General features: G+C 41.4%; 1 protein-coding gene, 2 non-coding genes and 1 pseudogene across 4 annotated transcripts in view; 2 read left to right on the top strand and 2 right to left on the bottom strand.

Moving 5' to 3' along the window:
* Positions 1-8,057: 8,057 nt before the first annotated feature.
* On the bottom strand, positions 8,058-8,121 carry LOC142871255 (U7 small nuclear RNA). Its single transcript, XR_012919509.1, has one exon. It is a non-coding gene; the product is annotated as a U7 small nuclear RNA (small nuclear RNA).
* Positions 8,122-14,375: 6,254 nt separating this feature from the next.
* LOC142871012 (H/ACA ribonucleoprotein complex subunit 3 pseudogene) lies at positions 14,376-16,190 on the bottom strand (annotated as a pseudogene).
* LOC142871172 (U4 spliceosomal RNA) lies at positions 15,427-15,568 on the top strand. Its single transcript, XR_012919441.1, has one exon. It is a non-coding gene; the product is annotated as a U4 spliceosomal RNA (small nuclear RNA).
* Positions 16,191-16,848: 658 nt separating the features above from the next.
* Positions 16,849-18,492, top strand: part of AFG1L (AFG1 like ATPase) — a 182,149-nt gene continuing 180,505 nt past the window's right edge. For both annotated transcript variants that reach the window (XM_076003078.1, XM_076003079.1), the window contains exon 1: positions 16,849-17,149. In XM_076003078.1, the coding sequence (XP_075859193.1) occupies positions 17,011-17,149 (139 nt within the window). In that variant the 5' untranslated portion in view covers positions 16,849-17,010. The remainder of the gene's footprint in view (positions 17,150-18,492) is intronic.

Raw genomic sequence — 18,492 nt, 5'->3', positions numbered from 1 at the left:
TGAACAGTCAGCTGACAGTAAATTCATTTCCCATAAAGATTTTTTTTTGAGACAGTCTCACTCTGTTGCCCAGGCTAGAGTGCCATGGCATCAGCCTAGCTCACAGCAACTTCAAACTCCTGGGCTCAAGCAGTCCTTCTGCCTCAGCCTCTGGAGTAGCTGGGACTACAGGCATGAACCAACATGCCCGGCTAATTTTTTCTATATATTTTTTAGTTGGCCAATTAATTTCTTTCTATTTTTAGTAGAGAGGGCATCTAGCTCTTGCTCAGGGCAGTTTCAAATTCCTGACCTTGAGCGATGCTCCCACCTCAGCCTCCCATAGTGCTAGGTTTACAAGCGTGAGCCACGCGCCCGTCCAAGATTTTTTTTAATAGGCAAAGGGAGTGCTGCTTTGTGAGAGCAGTTTATATTTTTCATTTCAAATTAGTAAACTGGGATTCTCTTTTATCAACTAGTCTTTCTTTTTTTTTTTTTTGAGACAGAGGCTCTCTGTCTGTCTCCCAGGCTATAGTGCAGTGGTGTTGTCATAGCTCATTGCAACTTCCATCTCCTGGACTCAAGCCATCCTCCTGCCTCAGTCTCCTGAATAGCTGGGACTACAGACACATGCCACCACGTCCAGCTAATTTTTCTATTTGGTAGAGACAGGGTCTCACTCTTGATCAGCTGGTCTCGAACTCCTGACCTCAAGCAATCCCCTATCTTCAACCTCCCAGAGTGCTAGGATTACAGGTGTGAGCCACTGTGCCTGACCTCAACTTAGTCTCTTGTGAGCACGATTAATGTTTCACTTCCTCAAAACCTGATCACCTGTGAGGAAAAAAATAAAACCAAGTAGTTGGATCTCCAAAGAGTCAGGCTCTGGAATTGTGGCAAGTGCAATAAGACCTGTTAACTTCTCAAGTGCCAGCCTGGCTTCTTGATTATATTATTTTTCCAATTCAAAGCATTTCAATTCTCACATGCTGACCTACTGCCAAACTTCTGTCCCCAGGCTACTAAGCAATCCTGAAGAAAATCTCAGACCAAATGGCACCTTTGCAAGTGTATGATTTCCAACATCAGTTGACCGTTCAACATATCTCAGGAATTCCTTGTTTTATCCTCTCCTCTTTCTCTCTCTCTCTTTTTCTCTTTCTCTCCTTTTTACCTTTTTATTTTTTTAAGAGGTGAGATCTCACTCTGTCATCTAGGCCGAAGTGCAGTGGCACAATCATAGCTCACTGCTTTGAACTTCTGGGTTCAAGTGATCATCCCTCTCCAGCATCTAGTTCCCTTTTCTGTTGACAGCTACTGTTACCAGTTTTTTGTTTATCTCATATCCTTCCAGAAATATTTTAGCACATACAACATATATGTGTGTGAGCATATATATATTAACAGAAATAGTACCATAGGATACACGCACTTTTGCACCTTACCTCACATAATGATATATCCACAGATAGTTATGATGCAGGGGGTGTCCCAATGAAGGGAGGACAGCCCCCTGAACTCTCCAAGTGGGTTCTTGTCTTCCTGAGGGAGGGAATTCCAGAGCGAGCCAACTAGCAACAGGAAGTTTATTGAGAGAGACACACTACAGATCCTATGCCACAGACAAAGTAGGGGTCCTTTCCCACAGCAGGATGGGACCCCTTATGGGGCAATGGTAATGTTTTTAAATGTTCAAAAACCCCTTTAGGGAACAGCTGTACCTGGCAGGCATTGTCTTGTGGTCAGGCTATAAAAGTTAATCATAAACTGTTGTCACAGAAAGGTAAGTGCATACAGTTTGTAAGGCATCTAGCTTAGTAATTTATCCATCCTTGAATGGTCCCAGGCTACGAACTTGCTTGTGACTTCTTTGTTCAGGGTGTTTAGGGGCTGCTATCAGCCAAAATGGCTGTACTCAGGCTCTTTCAACGTTTCTTTTCTGTCTTATCCCTACATTAGTTATACATCTGTACATGCCATATTTATTTAACTTGTCCTCTGCTGACAAATATATATATTGATCCAAGACTTTCACTGTTACAATGCCACAAGGAATAACCTTGAATATGCCAATCATTACAATTTATCCTATTTGTAGGATACAGTTTATCGTATTTGCAAGATAAATTACTATGAATAAAATAACTGAATCAAAGGATATATTCATTTATAATTTTGAGAGAGAGTGCAAAAATTTCTTCTGTATAGGTGAGCAAAGAAAAATAGCTCAGAGAGGTCTGATCTATCTGAGGTATGCAAAATTTATCAGGTCCAGAGAGACAGGACAGTATGGGACTTCAGTCATTCCCCTTGCATCCATGCCTGGGGCAATTGTTTAAAGGCATTTTCTTCATGACTAGCTTCTTCACCCCTTATCTTCAAGTTCCTGAAATTTCTTTCTTTTTTAAGCCAAAGGAATTTCTTTTTTCTTTTCCTTTAACACAACACTAATATTCTTTCAGTTTTGGAGGTCAGAAGTCTGAAATGGGTCTTATGGGGCCAAAATTGAGGTGTCTGCAGGGCTGTGTTCCTTCTGGAGGCTCTAAAGAATTCACTCCTTGTCTTTTCCAGCCTCTAGATAAAGTCCACATTCCATTGCTCATGGCCCCTTCACCTTCAAGCCAGCCACTGCCTCACCCTGACCTCTGCTTCCATCATCACATCTCTTCTCCTGACTCTCAGGAATTTCTTATACAAGGAAAAATGTATAGGCAATCAACAGCTTATGTTATTTTAATGTAAATTCATGGTAAACAACTTAGGAACTGTCTCTTCATTTTTCCTTTAAAAACCCCCTGTGTTGAGGGGCGGGCAGTGTCTCACTCCTGTCATCCTAGCACTCTGGGAGGCTGAGGCAGGAGGATCACTCGAGGTCAGGAGTTTGAGACCAGCCTGGGCAAGAACAAGACCCCGTCTCTACTAAAAATAGAAAGAAATTGGCTGGGAGAGGTGGTGGTGCCTGTAGTCACAGCTACCCGGGAGGCTAACTAAGGCAGGAGGATCGCTTGAGCCCAGGAGTTGGAGGTTGTTGTGAGCTAGGCTGACGCCATGGCACTCTAGCCTGGGCAACAAGAGTGAGACTCTGTCTCAAAAAGAAACAAAAACAGGGCCGGGTGTGGTGGCTCACGCCTGTAATCCTAGCACTTTGGGAGGCCGAGATGGGCGGATTGCTCAAGGTCAGGAGTTGGAAACCAGCCTGAGTGAGACCCCGTCTCTACCAAAAAAAATAGAAAGAAATTAATTGGCCAACTAAAAATATATATATACAAAAAATTAGCCGGGCATGGTGGCGCATGCCTGTAGTCCCAGCTACTCGGGAGGCTGAGGCAGTAGGATTGCTGAGCCCAGGAGTTTGAGGTTGCTGTGAGCCAGGCTGACTCCACGGCACTCACTCTAGCCTGGGCAACAAAGTGAGACTCTGTCTCAAAAAAAAAAAAAAAAAAAACACCAAAAACAAACAAAAGAAAGGACTTAACTTGCCTCAGGGATGCAGGCCAGATGGCAGTTCCCAAAAAGAGCGGGAAGTTTTTCTTTTTTTTTTAATTCCCCCCCCCACACACACACACACTCCTCACCCCTCAGAAGTTTTAAAGAGACAGAAAATCTTTTTTTTCTTCAGACCCCCTGTGTTATAGTGATGGTCCTCCTGGAAAGTCCCCACTGACCCCATGAATGGGCCTTCTCATCTTGATCTGCTCTAGTAATGCATCAAATAGTCTCTCTTCTCTCAAAAACTAACTCTACTTCCACAGTCAGGGAGAGATCACCACATAAGTTGCTCCCTCGACAGTCTAAGAGTTAGGTGTCTCTGGGAGACTCTAGGAGTTGAACGTATCGTCATACTAACTTTCCTCGAATATTTGTTCAGTTTTATTTAAAGAAGAGGCTAGGGGCAAGAGCTGGAAAGAACCAGGCCTCGGCTTACATGTTCCTCTCAGTAACATAAGCCTGCTGGTAACTTGACCCTTACTCTTGGTAGGTTAGGGAGATTAATGATCATCTGTTGTGTTTTTTTTTTTTTGAAACAGAGTCTCACTCTGTTGCCTGGGCTAGAGTGCCGTGGCATCAGCCTAGCTCACAGCAACCTCAAGCGCCTGGGCTTAAGCAATCCTACTGCCTCAGCCTCTGGAGTAGCTGGGACTACAGGCATGTGCCACCATGCCTGGCTAATTTTTTCTATATATATTTTTAGTTGTCCATATAATTTCTTTCTATTTTTGGTAGAGATGTTGTCTCGCTTTTGCTCAGGTTTCGAACTCCTGACCTCGAGCGATCCTCCCACCTTGGCCTCCCAGAGTGCTAGGATTATAGGAGTGAGCCCATTTATTGTGGTTTAGGCATGTCCTTTGAGAGGTCTTATTCCCCATTGGAGAGTCTTTACAAAGTGTCTCTTTCAAAACACCCACAATTCTCCATTTTTGTTGTATTTTTTGTGATTTAGCACTTCTTACATGTTGGCAAATCAGGCAGGACCCAGCTGGTTGCATCAATATCAGAACCATCCTTTCTTGCTTTTTCTAGGTTCTTCTTTTTCAGTTATCCTTTTTTTCTCTATCTTCTCCTTACCCTCTATGGTAGCTATGAGACTATGCCTCTCAGATCTCCAACTGCAGGAAGCACTAGTAACCTATGGCCTCAGCTGCTGTGCTCTGAAATTCATTACTGCATTTGCTCAGAGGCCCCACTTCCCAAGGGCTGCACCCAACCTGTGGCTGAGCACATCAGGAATAATATAAGGCAGGCCCCTTCCTTGGAGAGGAAGGATTCTGCTGATAGATAACATTAAATCCAATGTTTGAAAGAGTCAAAGGCAGCCACAATGTGCAATTCCTATCCCCAGTGAAATGGTTAGTGTCTGTTGCATTAGCTTTTGAAAAAAACAGGCACAGTACTCCTGTTGAGAGATAGGAGAGCCCCTGACATCATGCAGAGTGAGTGATTTCAACCATATATGGCCAGGCAAGTTTAATGTAAATATGAGTCAAGATGGAAATTAAAATATCATTAGCTGCAGTTACACTGGGAACCAAGCATTTTGTTCCTTCTCTTAAGAAGAGGAATTACCAACTTTCTGAATAAAGAACCAATGGTGTTATCTAGAACAGTGTTTTTGAAACATTAATATGCATACAAATGACCTGGGACCTTGTAAAAATTCAGATTATGATTCAGGAGTTCTAGGATGAGGCTTGAGATTTTGCATTTCTAACAAGTTCTAGTGCTGGTCCCCAGATCACACTGAGTAGCAAGAATGTAGAGAATCTCGTGAATACCTGATGTATTTGATTAATTGATGGGGTCTGGGGGAGGGTCCCATTCCAGAACCAATGGCATATTGGATCTCTTTGTCTGACTAGATATGGCTCCCTCAGGACTCTTGGGCCCTTTTGGAGATTCATGTAACAAATATGTGCTGAGTACCTGCAATAATCCAGGCACTGTGCTAGCTGCAGTGGATGTGGGGGATATGGGGAGGAGGGAAGGTAGTAAACAAAATACAGTTTTTGCTTTCAGAATCTTTCAATATGGTCATAGGGGCATAAAAACGAGCAAACCATGTCAGTAAAGTACCCTTCCCTTCCCTTCCCCACTCTTGGGGAAGATTAGTAGAGGAGAGATTCCAGAAGGAAGCAACAACGAAACTGAGACATGAAGGTGGCGTTTAACGGGCAAATTGTATGTGATTTGGGTGTGCCTGTGTATGGGAGGTCCATTCCAGAGATAGAGATAAATACATAAAAAGGCCCAGAGGAAAGAAAGAGTGGGGTATACCTAGGGAACTAACATAGTTCAGGACTACTGGAATGAAAAGGAAATACAACAAGGACTTGGGCTAGGGAGCATTATAGTCAATGTTTATAGTTTTGGACATTACCAATATGTCAGGTTTTAGTCTGAAATGTCTTGGTGAAAGAATGACCACACATGCCAAAGTTAGGCAAGCATGAAAATGAGGTTTTTGAGGAGAGAAAGATAGGATTATAGGGCAAGAGCAAGATATAGGTTTACAGAGCATGATACATACACCACAGATGACAACGGGATCCATTGTTGCAGCAGAGGGAGAGCAAAAGGAAGGGCACAAAAAGATAAAGGGACTTGATTATGGTCTGTATCTTGTTTTATAGTGCCTGGATTGGGACCTCTGTTGTGCTTCAGAGGTCACCATGGAACCACTTTGATTGGACAGTTGGAAACTGCATGATCTGAGTCTTACTGTGCATGTGGGTTCGAGGTCACTTCCAGACTTTATGGTACTTATGTGGCTTGGCCCATGGGCTACAGAGTCCTCTGCATTCTTTTGAAGCTTGTATATCAAGTTCTGATTGGCAGATTCGTAGGATAGTCCCCCCTTCCCCAGCTATGGAGAGAATTAGGGTAGGGCAGTTACACCAAGGCAAAGAACCCACTTTTGTCCCTTGGAGACTGGGAATCCCTTGCTAACTACCTAACATAAAAACATCCTAAAGGAAACCATTGAATGGAGTGACTTGACTTTTAGCTTAGATCATCCTGGCAGAACTAAAATAGTAGCAGTGGAAATGTAGAAAAGTGAATAGACTTGAGAAATATTTGCTCTGTTTTTCTGTTTTGACCCAAAGTAGTTACAACTGAGAACTACTAAGACCAGAAATCTGTGAGATGCCAGGTCAGGGAAGATGTGTTGGGACTTAGAAACTGATACCACAAAATATGGTGCTTTGATATCCAGAAGAAGCCTCAAGGTCTCTCTGACAGTCCCTTCCCCCCACCAACTCTCCCCAAACCAGGATGAAGTTGTTTTCTGAAGTTACTTTATCTGCCTAAAGGTCTAGACCAAAGGTCCTCAAACTTTTTAAACAGGGGGCCAGTTCACTGTCCCTCAGACCGTTGGAGGGCCGGAAAAAGTATGAACAAATTCCTATGCACACTGCACATATCTTATTTTGAAGCAAAAAACAAATGGGCAAAAATACCCCCATGTGGCCCACGGGCTGTAGTTTGAGGACACCTGGTTTAGTGTCACCAAAAAGAATAATTGTTTTTTTCTTCCTCTCCCTGTAAGACCAAGAATGTAGTCACACCAAAACAGACTCTTTTACAAGTAATGTCTGTCTGATAATTCAAATTCCAAAGAGAACTATTTACAAATGAATCTCTATTCCTTAACCCATTCATTTTCCCTAGTAATTCCCTCAACAGAATTCCTCTTCTCCCCCTTCCCAATAACGTGTTTTGTCAAGATGGTATATAAACTTATAAACTCTATTCAGGGGTGAGCAATCACTCTGTGGTTTTCCTGTGTACATGTTAATAAAACTTGTATGCCTTTTTTCCAGTTAATCTGCCTTTTGTGAGTTGATTTTTCAGGAAACCTTCAGAGGGCAAAGAGAAGTTTTCCCATGGCCCCTACAGATGTCAGGATGCAGAGTACTATAACTCCTATTGGGAGGTAGAGGGCCTAGCAAATCTCTGGATTGTTGTCACCATTCTAGTGAAAGAGGCCTCAGCCATAGGGACATGTACTCCCAGACATCCCAGATTTGATTCTCAGTTGTTAGTTCTTCTAACTTTTCATTTGGGAACATACCCTCATAGGAAGTGTATTTGTTCATAACCTATGGTTTGGGCTTTATAGAGAGCCTGACCAGGCCTGCTAAACAAGATTTGGTCCACTAAGCTGTCCAGTGCTCCCAAACTTATAATTACCTCAACCTAGAGTTTATCACTACAAAGTATGTCACCATCTAACCACACACTCACACAGGCACCCATATGCTGTTTCTCTTTGTTGTTTTACTGACTAAAACTCAGCTTGTTTAAAATCAGTTTCATCCTGTTTACTCCCAAGCAATTCCCAATATTTACATCCTTTTTGCTGCAAATGTTATATCATTATTTTTCTAATTGCAACTCTGAGTCAGCTTTTTCCCTTCTCTGTCATCTACCTTTCACCCCCTTGCCATGCTTAGGTTGTTAGACTACAGAGCCTGCCATACTGCCTTGCTTTATCTAATCTCTCAGTCCATTGTGCATAACACTAACATGATACTATTCTGGTATATGTTGTTTTTTTAAAAAATAATATTTTTGGGGGGAGGGGTATCTTCCAGTGGGAACCGGAAAACCTGCTAGACAAATTCTAAAAGAGCTGTAACACTTGTTGCTTTTATATTATAAATATATCTTAGTTAGAATTTTATATTTTATATAAATCTGGCTTGGGCCAGGCGTGGTGGCTCACGCCTGTAATCCTAGCACTCTGGGAGGCCAAGGTGGGTGGATCGTTTGAGCTCAGGAGTTCGAGACCAGCCTGAACGAGAGCGAGACCCCGTCTCTACTATAAATAGAAAGAAATTAATTGGCCAACTAATATATACAGAAAAAAAACTTAGCCGAGCATGGTGGTACATGCCTGTAGTCCCAGCTACTCGGGAGGCTGAGGCAGGAGGATTGCTTGAGCCCAGGAGTTTGAGGTTGCTGTGAGCTAGGCTGATGCCATGGCACTCACTCTAGCCTGGGCAACAAGGTGAGACTCTGTCTCAAAAAAAAAAAAATAAATAAAATAAATAAATAAATAAATAAATAAATAAATAAATAAATCTGGCTTGAAGATAATACTATGAGCAAATCAATTCTATTTAATCAAGGCTTGGGAGAGGAGATAGGCAAAATCCTTAGTAGCTGTGTAATCTTTTACAAGTTATTTCACACGTCTGTGCCTCCATTTCTTTATGTATAAAAAAAGGGGACAAGAATAGTAACTACTTCGCCTGGGTGCAGTGGCTCACACTTGTAATCCTAGCACTCTGGGAGGCTGAGGCGGGAGGAATGCTCGAGGTCAGGAGTTCGAGACCAGTCTGAGCAAGAGCGAGACCCTGTCTCTACTAAAAATAGAAAGAAATTACTTGGACAGCTAAAAATATATAGAAAAAATTAGCCCGGCATGGTGGCACATGCCTGTAGTCCCAGCTACTCGGGAGGCTGAGGCAGAAGGATTGCTTCAGCCCAGTAGTTTGAGGTTGCTGTGAGCTGTGAGCCTAGCTGTGAGCTAGGCTGACGCTATGGCACTCTAGCCTGGGCAACAGAGCGAGACTCTGTCTCCAAAAGAAAAACAGTACCTAATTCATGGGGTGGTTATGAGGATTGGAAGAGTTAGTATTTGTAAAGCATTTGAACAGTGCCAGACACATGGTAATCTCTGAAATACTTGGAATCTGTGCAGAAATCAATAAGGAAATGGGCTTACCAAGGAAGAAAGAATATGATTGGAAGATAAGGCCTTTGATGCCATGATAAGGAGTAACTCTGATGATGTTTAGCCGGAGGATAATGAATGCATGTTATATCTAGGTGCATCCAATAATGGAGTTGATGATCCTCTCAGCCAGAAACCTGAACTTAAATCTATTGATGGAATGTTTGAATGTCTTGATTTATTTACGGTTGTTTTAGATTCAAAACATTGGTTTTCATAGGCATTTGTCTAATGCAACATCAATTAATCAGGTCTGAGGTGTAACAGCTGCCAGGAGAGGTTTATATTACCTTAGCTTGCATTTGAGAAAGTCAAAAATTTCAAAATATGGTTAGTTCCAAAGTATATTTTTTGATACATCAGCTTGAATACTGCATTGTAGATAACAAGGTTAAATAAAGGTTCTAATAAGACAAACAGTGACAATTTAAATAAATCAGATGTTTTTGTCGAAGATTACTCTGTGATTTTCTCCAATTATTCATGACATTTCACCCATTCATATTGTGATCTGCTTTAATAGTGGAAGAAAAAAAAACCCTTGTCTCCTTGTTTATTCTTTGTTCTCAAGGAGATAAGCTGTTTATAAAGATACGTTATTTGTTATTTAAATCACTTTTACTGAAGTTGTTTATTTCCTTGTTTCAGTTTCTAAAAATATTGCAACAATTGTAATGCTTCTTAGAGATGTCTATTCAATTCAGAATGATTTGCACTGAAAGTCTTTGCTAAATGGGCACAGGTGCTGATGTGTAACATGCTAGAGTGAGTCAAAACTAATAAATGCTAAAAAAAAAACATAAAATAATGTGGATATGCTTGTGTCAACTCTTAAAATCTGTGATTAAAAACATTTCAGACCTAAAGTCTTAGATATTTGTAAAGGTCTACCTCTATACATGCCATTTCTTAAGTATTTAATAATAGTAATAATAATAATGATAATAAATTAGGTGTAATACCAAAACCATAAGCAGAAAAATTGCATAATTTAAATCCAGAAATCTATTTTTAGAAAATGCCCTTTAATCATTTTGCAGACTTTCAAGATCATAATTATTATATAAAAATAATTACATTAAAAGATAATTTACCTGGTTAGTATAGTATCAAATTAAAGCTCAGAAACAGTACTTGTAAACAGAATTATATATTTAAAAATTGTTGAACAGCAAACATATGAAATTATATCTCCTCCTTCTCTCTTTGCTAAACATAAAATTACTTCCAGAATAAATTTGGGTGATTTGATACTATAAAGCGACATGGTAGTAAAGTATATAGCTACATTAGATTCTCGCATATCAATCTACAAACCTAAACTGTGGCTTATCCTAGGTAATCAACAGGATTGGTGTATGAAATAAAGCCAAGTGGATTTGATATTTTAAGGGACAGCTGATTATTTCCAAGAACTAAAGGTTCAAAATCCAGCTGGGTTGATTTGGCTAAAAAAAAAAAAAAATGAAGCTTGGTACCATAATTCATAGTATGTATTCCTGCTGAGAAAGCCCTGGATACAGCAGACTCGCATCTGTGGATGCACATCTCTCCCTTTGAAGTTGATGAGAATTGCTTGGGCTAAGTGAGATACATGCTGAGAAAATTGGCCCCTTACAATCGGTGTGTATAGACATTAGAGGTCTTACGATACTTTCCTCATCTGGTCCCTCAGTTTTCTCCAGTTCTGGTTTTGGCAGAAGACAGTCAGCTTTGGAAGGAACACTGCTTGAATTAGATATGTCCCTGACTAAAAGGTATTTGGGTTTTATCATCTAGAGAGCCTCAAAAACTTCTCCATTATCAGTAAAGTTGGGTAAACAAAACTTACCTTGATTTAAATCTTATCCAAGTAATCTCCCCAAGAAGTCCATTTGAAAAACAAAACCAAAACATTTGGTTTCTTTGAAGTCAAATCATGGCCAAATCATGGCTAATTCTGAGTGTAGTCACTCAGAGAAAGTAAATAAACAAATGAGTTCATATAATTCTATTATCGCATCTTTGAGTTTTGAAGATTGGCTGCATTTTAGACCAACTGTAGTTTCTCTGAATAAGTGGTCTACAAAACTGAAAACAGTCAGTCTTTTTGATTGCCTGGTTGCATAGCATCAAATCCAACTAACAAATCAACACACTATTAATGGGCTTTCTGCAGACAGAGCTAAAAGAAGAAACAAGAAATAAAAGAAATACAATAATTTTAAAATTAAAAGAAAAAAACCAGAAAACACATTATTAATAGATTAGTCATGACCATTAGTGAGCAGTAAAGTCTTAAATAGTGTGGTCTACTTTTTATCTACCTATAGATTTGATGTAAGGGCTATTTGGTGTAAGGGCTGTTTACCTCATGAAATAGACAAGTTTTCAATTCCTGTTACCATTCAGTTAACTCCTAGAAGGTGTAGGAGCTATGTTATCTTGGGCAAGTGACTTACTGTATCTCTCAGGATCATTGAGTCTTAATATGTAAAATGGGTTAAAAATCAGAAGATCATGGTTGGTCCCAGTGCATCGGTATTTACAACTAATTTATCACAACCAGTTACAGATTCCTTTGTTCCTTCTTCACTCCCACTGCTTCAGCCTTTTTTTTTTTTTTTTTTTTTGAGACAGAGTCTCACTTTGTTGCTCAGGCTAGAGTGAGTGCCATGGCGTTAGCCTAGCTCACAGCAACCTCAAACTCCTGGGCTCAGGCAATCCTTCTGCCTCAGCCTCCTGAGTAGCCCTCCTGAGTAGCTGGGACTACAGGCATGGACCACCATGCCCAGCTAATTTTTTCTATATATATTAGTTGGCCAATTAATGCCTTTCTATATATAGTAGAGACAGGGTCTCTCTCTTGCTCAGGCTGGTTTCAAACTCCTGACCTCAAGCAATCTGCACTCCTCGGCCTCCCAGAGTGCTAGGATTACAGGCGTGAGCCATTGCGCCCGGCCTTGACCAGCCTTTAAAAAGAAAAAAAACAGAAGATCATTAAGAACAATTGAGGATCTAAAAATAAATTTAAGGCCGGGCGCGGTGGCTCACGCCTGTAATCCTAGCTCTCTGGGAGGCTGAGGTGGGCGGATTGCTCTAGGTCGGGAGTTCGAAACTAGCCTGAGCAAGAGCGAGACCCCCGTCTCTACTAAAATGGAAATAAATTATTGGCCAACTAATATATATAGAGAAAAAATTAGCCGGGCATGGTGGTGCATGCCTGTAGTCCCAGCTACTCGGGAGGCTGAGGCAGGAGGATCGCTTGAGCCCAGGAGTTTGAGGTTGCTGTGAACTAGGCTGACGCCACGGCACTCACTCTAGCCTGGGCAATAAAGCAAGACTCTGTCTCCAATAAAAAAAAAAAGTGATTGGATTCTGGATAATCTTGAAGGTAGAGCCAACAAAATTCACTGAAGGAATGGATGTGGGGTGAGAGAGAAAGAGGAAAGCAGAGGATGGTTCCTGTGATAAGTAGCCTCAGCACCTGAAAGGCTACAGTTATCATCCTCTGTGATGGAGGAGGCTATAGATAGGGTAGTGGAAATGGGAATCAGGTATTAGGGGATCCTTTCCTCTTTAAGGGAATGGTCTTAAGAAGAGGAACAACAGTATGAGGAAATGGTATTTTGACTGGTTCATGCCTATGGCATATTCCATCTACGGTCCATCTCCGTCAGTGGCCCTAAAAGGACCCTCTAAAATGGTAATCTCATGAACTTGGAAATAGAAAATCATAGTGTGCTAGAGCTGGTGAAAAAGTAAATACTCCCTAGAAGGCCAGGTGATGCAAAAAGAAAAAAAGAAACAATAAAAAAAGTAAATACTCTCAATCACCCATAGTTATTATGAATTATCATCTCATTTATTTAAATTCTACTTCAAATTCAGTTTTTTCCTTTTGCCTTTAATGAGTTTCATATATTTTTTACTTGAAGTGTTTTATTTTAAAGAAATGTTAGCTGTTTATACAATTGCTCTCTTTTATTTGTTCTATATTATTATTCTATTTTTTTATTCTTTAAGACAAGAGTTTTGCTCTGTTGCCCGGGCTAGAGTGCTGTGGCATCAGCCTAGCTCACAGCAACTTCAAACTCCTGGGCTTAAGGTATCCTCCTGCCTCAACTACCCAAGTTGCTGGACCACAGCCTCAGCTTCCTGAGTAGCTGGGACTACAGGCGCATGCCACCATGCCTGGCTAGTTTTTTCTATTTTTAGTAGAGATGGGGTCTCACCCTTGCTCAGGCTGGTCTTGAACTCCTGAGCTCAAGCAGTCCTCCTGCCTTGACCTCCCAGAGTGCTAGGATTACAGGCGTGTGCCACCATGCCTGGCCTGCTACGTGAAGTGGTGATGTTCCATAGCACAGTCTTCTATTTGAAAATATCTCCCCACAACTTGTTGCAGGCTGCCCAGTTAAAAAAAACAAACAAAAAAACCCCCACTAATAATAATAAATAAAAATATCTTCCTAGTGTTTTCAAGCTTTAGAGTGCATTCCTTATTTCTACAATTCTTGGATATCATGAATTCATGTTGTCCTAAGCATACCCTTCCTTGTTAGACTTTGACCCTTTGTGTTTACTGTATATATTATCTCCTTTGATTCTCATATAATCTCTTTGTGGTAGTTAAGACAGACATTACCCTAATTTTTGGGGGAACTTGCTCTCCAAGAAAGAAAAACACAGATTTTTTTTTTTTTTTTTTTTGAGACAGGATCTTGCTGGGTTACCTGAGGCTAGAGTACAGTGTTGTCATCATAGCTCTCACTACAAGCTCAAACTCCTGGGCTCAACTGATTCTCAAGCCTCAGCCTCCAGAGTAGCTGAGACTACAGGTATGTGCCACCACACCCAGCTAATTAAAAAAATCTTTTTTGTAGATGTGGGCTCTGGCCATGTTGCCCAGCCAGGATTAAATTTTTTTTTTTAAATCCTTTTATCTTTAATAACCTGGCAGTAATTTAAAATGTGAAGAAAAAAAAGAGTCAAACTTGTTCCCTTTCTGGGGGATGCTACCATGACTGCCTCACACAAGCATGATCAAAGGCCATGATGAGACTGGCTTCCAAAGAGCATGGCTGGTAAAATGATTTCATGGCTCACAGACTGAAGAGTTTGGTTAAGGAGTCTCCGAGGGGGAGCAGGCGGCACAAGAAACATGAAATTTAAGGGACCCTCAGAGGAAAGAGTGAGGTTGCTAGGTCATGAGCACCTTGAAGTGTTTCTTGATGGTGATTCCGTGTGGTGAGTATTTGTCGTCTGTGGAGAACCGAGCTGGGTGGGCTGAGCAGGTCTGTTGTCCCATAGGGTCAAATTTCTTCAGCGTATAGACCTGCTCTCCCTGGTCATTGAGGTAATACTGGACCACACTTTAGCCAGAGGTTCCAATTCCATCTGCAGCTCCGTCTGAGGATTAAAATTTTAATAAAATAGTTTACAGTGGCTACTTAGTCTTATGATCATAATGAATTCTCCTGAATACAACAAATATAATTTATTTCCCTCTAAATTACCTTAAACTTGTACATAAAGTTTATTTGCTACGTTTCTGTCTACTTGCACAGCCATGTGAAAATTTCCTGTAGCTCTTCCTGCCAATTTGGCATTCAACTATCTAAGAAGAGAACTTATTTCACTTCCATAATTTTTAAGCTGTTGGAAATCCTTCATTAATGATAATTTCATTGACCAAGGCAAACAATTGTTTTTCCAGAGCAAACATAATGATATCTAAATACTCTCTGGGGTGGGTGTGGTGGCTTACACCTGTAATACTAGCAGTTTGGGAGGCTGAGATGAGAAGATTGCTTGAGCTCAGGAGTTCAAGATGAACCTGAGCAAGAGTGAGACCCTGTCTCTACTGAAAAAATAGAAAAATTAGCCAGGCCTGGTGGTGCATACTTGTAGTCCCAGCTACTCGGGAGGCTGAGACAGGAGGATCGTTTGAGCCCAGGAGTTGGAGGTTGCAGTGAGCCATGATGATGCCTCTTCACTCTAGCCTGGGTGACAGAGTGAGACTCTGTCTCAAAACAAAACAAAACAAAACATACTCTCTGAAAGTCTTTTGAGTGTGATAAATATGTAAGTCAAGAGAGAAACAATCTGATTTTCAAAAGACCTTTGAGAAAGTGTCACACCCAAGTTAGTAATATGAAAAGAAAAAAAAATTGCCATAGTATGGAGAAACAGTTTGTTATGTTAGACAACAGAATTAAAGATAGAAAATAAGCTTTTCCCAGTGGCAGTATCGTAGCCACCGAGGTTTATCCCAGATATGATTACTGCTAATAGAAAACTTTTCCCAATACCCTGTTATGACAACTTGAAATATAGTTGGCATTGGCAATTTTTTGATAGTCTCTATAGAGACTGAATAAAAAAAAGAAAAGAAAACAAATGGTAAGTGTGAATTGGCTTATTTTTAAAATTAACTTATTTTGACAGATACAAAATAGTTTTTCCCATAAATGACTTGATGAAGTTGGTAGAAACATCTCCAAATTACTAAGCCATGCTATACTTTTCCTGTTTCTTTGGAATCCCTCTTGGAGTCGGGACCAACTACCTGACTTCCTGGAACTCTTCCTTGTGTAATCTTTCATTTGTTTTCACACAACTAAAACTTGGCTTTCTCCTTCCTATACTTCTGACTTTCTTGTCTGTCTTAGTTCCCTCTATTCCCTGTTCTTGGAAGGTCTTCATCTGTTGTTAAAAGTTAAGCTTCTAGAAAGCCTTCCTGATTTACTAGCCCAAGTGCTCTCATTGATTCTACAGCACTTTGTATTATCTTTTTTCACATTCTGTATCCCTCCTACTGGATTGCCAGCCTCTTCTGGACAGCAATTTGTGTTCTCAATACACTTATCATAGTGCCTCAAAACATTTGTTTAATTTCATTAGGGAAGATCAATTAGAAGTTACCCTTCTGATACACCGTCCCATGACTACCTCCCTCCAGCAATTGTCCATCTTGGGCCATTGGCTTCCCCATGCTACTTATAAATTCTTTCAAAACATTTGAGGGTGTGAGATATTAAAAGTGATTTACGTTATTCAGACACAGAAAGGAAAAGTGGTAGGAAAACATTTCGGGTACTCGCCAAAGATGAGTCAGACGCTGGAGGCAAAAAAACTGGGACTGCGATTTAGGGAGGTGTGTTGAGGTGACATCCATATTTCGTTAAAACATGATGCCTAATTCTTTTTTTCACCCTCCGAGTAGCTAGGGCTATAGGTGCGCACCACCAGGCCTAGCTAATTTTTTACTTAATATTTTTTATTTACTTACTTTTTTTTTTTTTTTTTTAGTTTTCATCTGCTCAGGTGTCACTTCTCATGTCTTATAGCTAATTTTTAAAACAAGTTTTTGTAGACACGAGGGTCGTGCCATGATGTCCAGGCTGGCCTCAAGCGATCCTCCGGCCTCAGCCGCCCAAATCGCTGGGATTGGAGGCGTGAGCCACCGCGCCCGACCTGCTTCCCAATTCAGGGAAGAGTTCGAGCTCGCGGACAGCCGGCGCTGGGGGGAGAACTGCCTCCCTCCCGCCCCAGACGCCAGCTGCCCGCCCTGGCCCCAGCGGCGGCGCACTGAATGCTGGGAGTCGTAGTCCCGGCTGGCGGTGCCCGCAAGGACAGAAGGGCACGAGAGTCAAGCCCGCCCCGCTGGCTACTGGAGGTCACATTCCCTAACTGCTTCCTTTCGTTTTGTCGGGTGGAGCCTTCAGCGAGGACGGCTGGATTTGATTTTGCCACCGCCTCTCCTCTAGGTTTCAATAAAGTTTTCCTCTTCCTATCCTTGTACGGAGCTCAAGATGGCGGCCTCCTGGTCGCTCGTGGTTACTCTGCGTTCTTTAGCTCAGAGCCCGCTGAGAGGGAGATGTGTTGGGTGCGGGGCCTGGGCTGCCGCTCTCGCTCCTCTGGCCACCGCCCCTGGGAAGCCCCTATGGAAAGGTCAGTGACTGTGCCATTAGCCGGCCAAGCCGACTGTGCATTTGACTGCAGGAGCTTCTGGGGTCACCTTCCCTCTCCGATCTCCTCCAGGTGTCTCCTGGTTTCACGGTTTTTCGGAGCTAAGGGCCGCTCGGAAGGAGTTTTAGTTTCTCTTGCCTTATATGCTGCCTGTTCATGAGGGAACTAGCCCAAAGTGACTTTCTTTTTGAGGGTCAAAGGTCGACCCAGCGTTTGTTGGAGAGCTGAGACCTGGTGAGCCCAGGTGTAGGAGTGCCTGGCTTGAAAGGAGGCAAATGTGGGGTTTGAGTCCTGGGGACCCTTACATTCTTCACCTTCCCAAGCTCTCGGGTCAGAGGAAGGAGGGGTGGATGAAGAGCCACGCCTCAGACCCCTGCAGGCTCCTCTGGCTCTTGGGATTCTGGGAACGCAGGTCCACAAGCGTTGTCAGATTGAGGGATCAATTCTTGGTGTTCTTTTCTAGTTAGTTACTAGAGGCTTCCGGGGAGTGTGTTTTGTCACCAGGCTTGCTTTTTTCCTGCCGTCATTCATGTAATTGTTATGTGTTCATTATTGAATGAATGTATATTTTGAGTAACCAAGCCCACAAAAGTGCCAGTTTTCCTGCTCTATTCGTATATTTCCACCAAATTACAAGTTACTTATGTCACTGTTTCCTCATCATTTAGCACGATAATTGGTACTATATGAGCAGATATGATTTTTGAATTAATGAAGTTATTCTCGTGTCCCCCATCCACATACTTAAGTTTTTCCTTTTTCTCGTCTCTAGGCAACACCTCTTATATTTGTTAATAAATTGATATACCTTAATAAAGCATATACCTTAACAAATTGATTCTCATTGGCTAATTTAGCTAAAAATGTAACAACTTTTGGCCATTATATTCAATGCAGTTGAAACTATTAACACTGGAACTATGATTAGGTCACCTTAGGTTTTTCTGCAAAGATCAGCATAATGCATTTAATACATAATGAAATATTTAAGTAGTGTCAACTGTGGATTATAATATAAAGTTTATTTAATTTTTTCTTTTTGGAATGATCAATAAAAGCAAATGATAAAAATTTCACACTATAGACCAGTTTTTGAGGAAAAAAAATTCAAAAGTTACAAGAGGCCGGGCATGGTGGCTCATGTCTGTAATGCCAGCACTTTAGATGGGGAGGATCACTTGAGAACAGCCTGGGCATCGCAGAAAGACCCTGGCCTCTAGAAAATATTAAAAAATTAGCCTGGCGTGGTGGCGCTTGCCTGTAATCCTAGCAATTCAGGAGGCTAAGACAGGAGGATTGCTTGAGCCCAGTTCAAGGTTACAGTG

The sequence above is a fragment of the Microcebus murinus genome, chromosome 5, assembly GCF_040939455.1.
Source record: "Microcebus murinus isolate Inina chromosome 5, M.murinus_Inina_mat1.0, whole genome shotgun sequence".
NCBI classification, from domain to species: domain Eukaryota; kingdom Metazoa; phylum Chordata; class Mammalia; order Primates; family Cheirogaleidae; genus Microcebus; species Microcebus murinus.
Note: the sequence above shows the minus strand (reverse complement) of the source record. Positions and strands in the feature narration are given on the sequence as shown.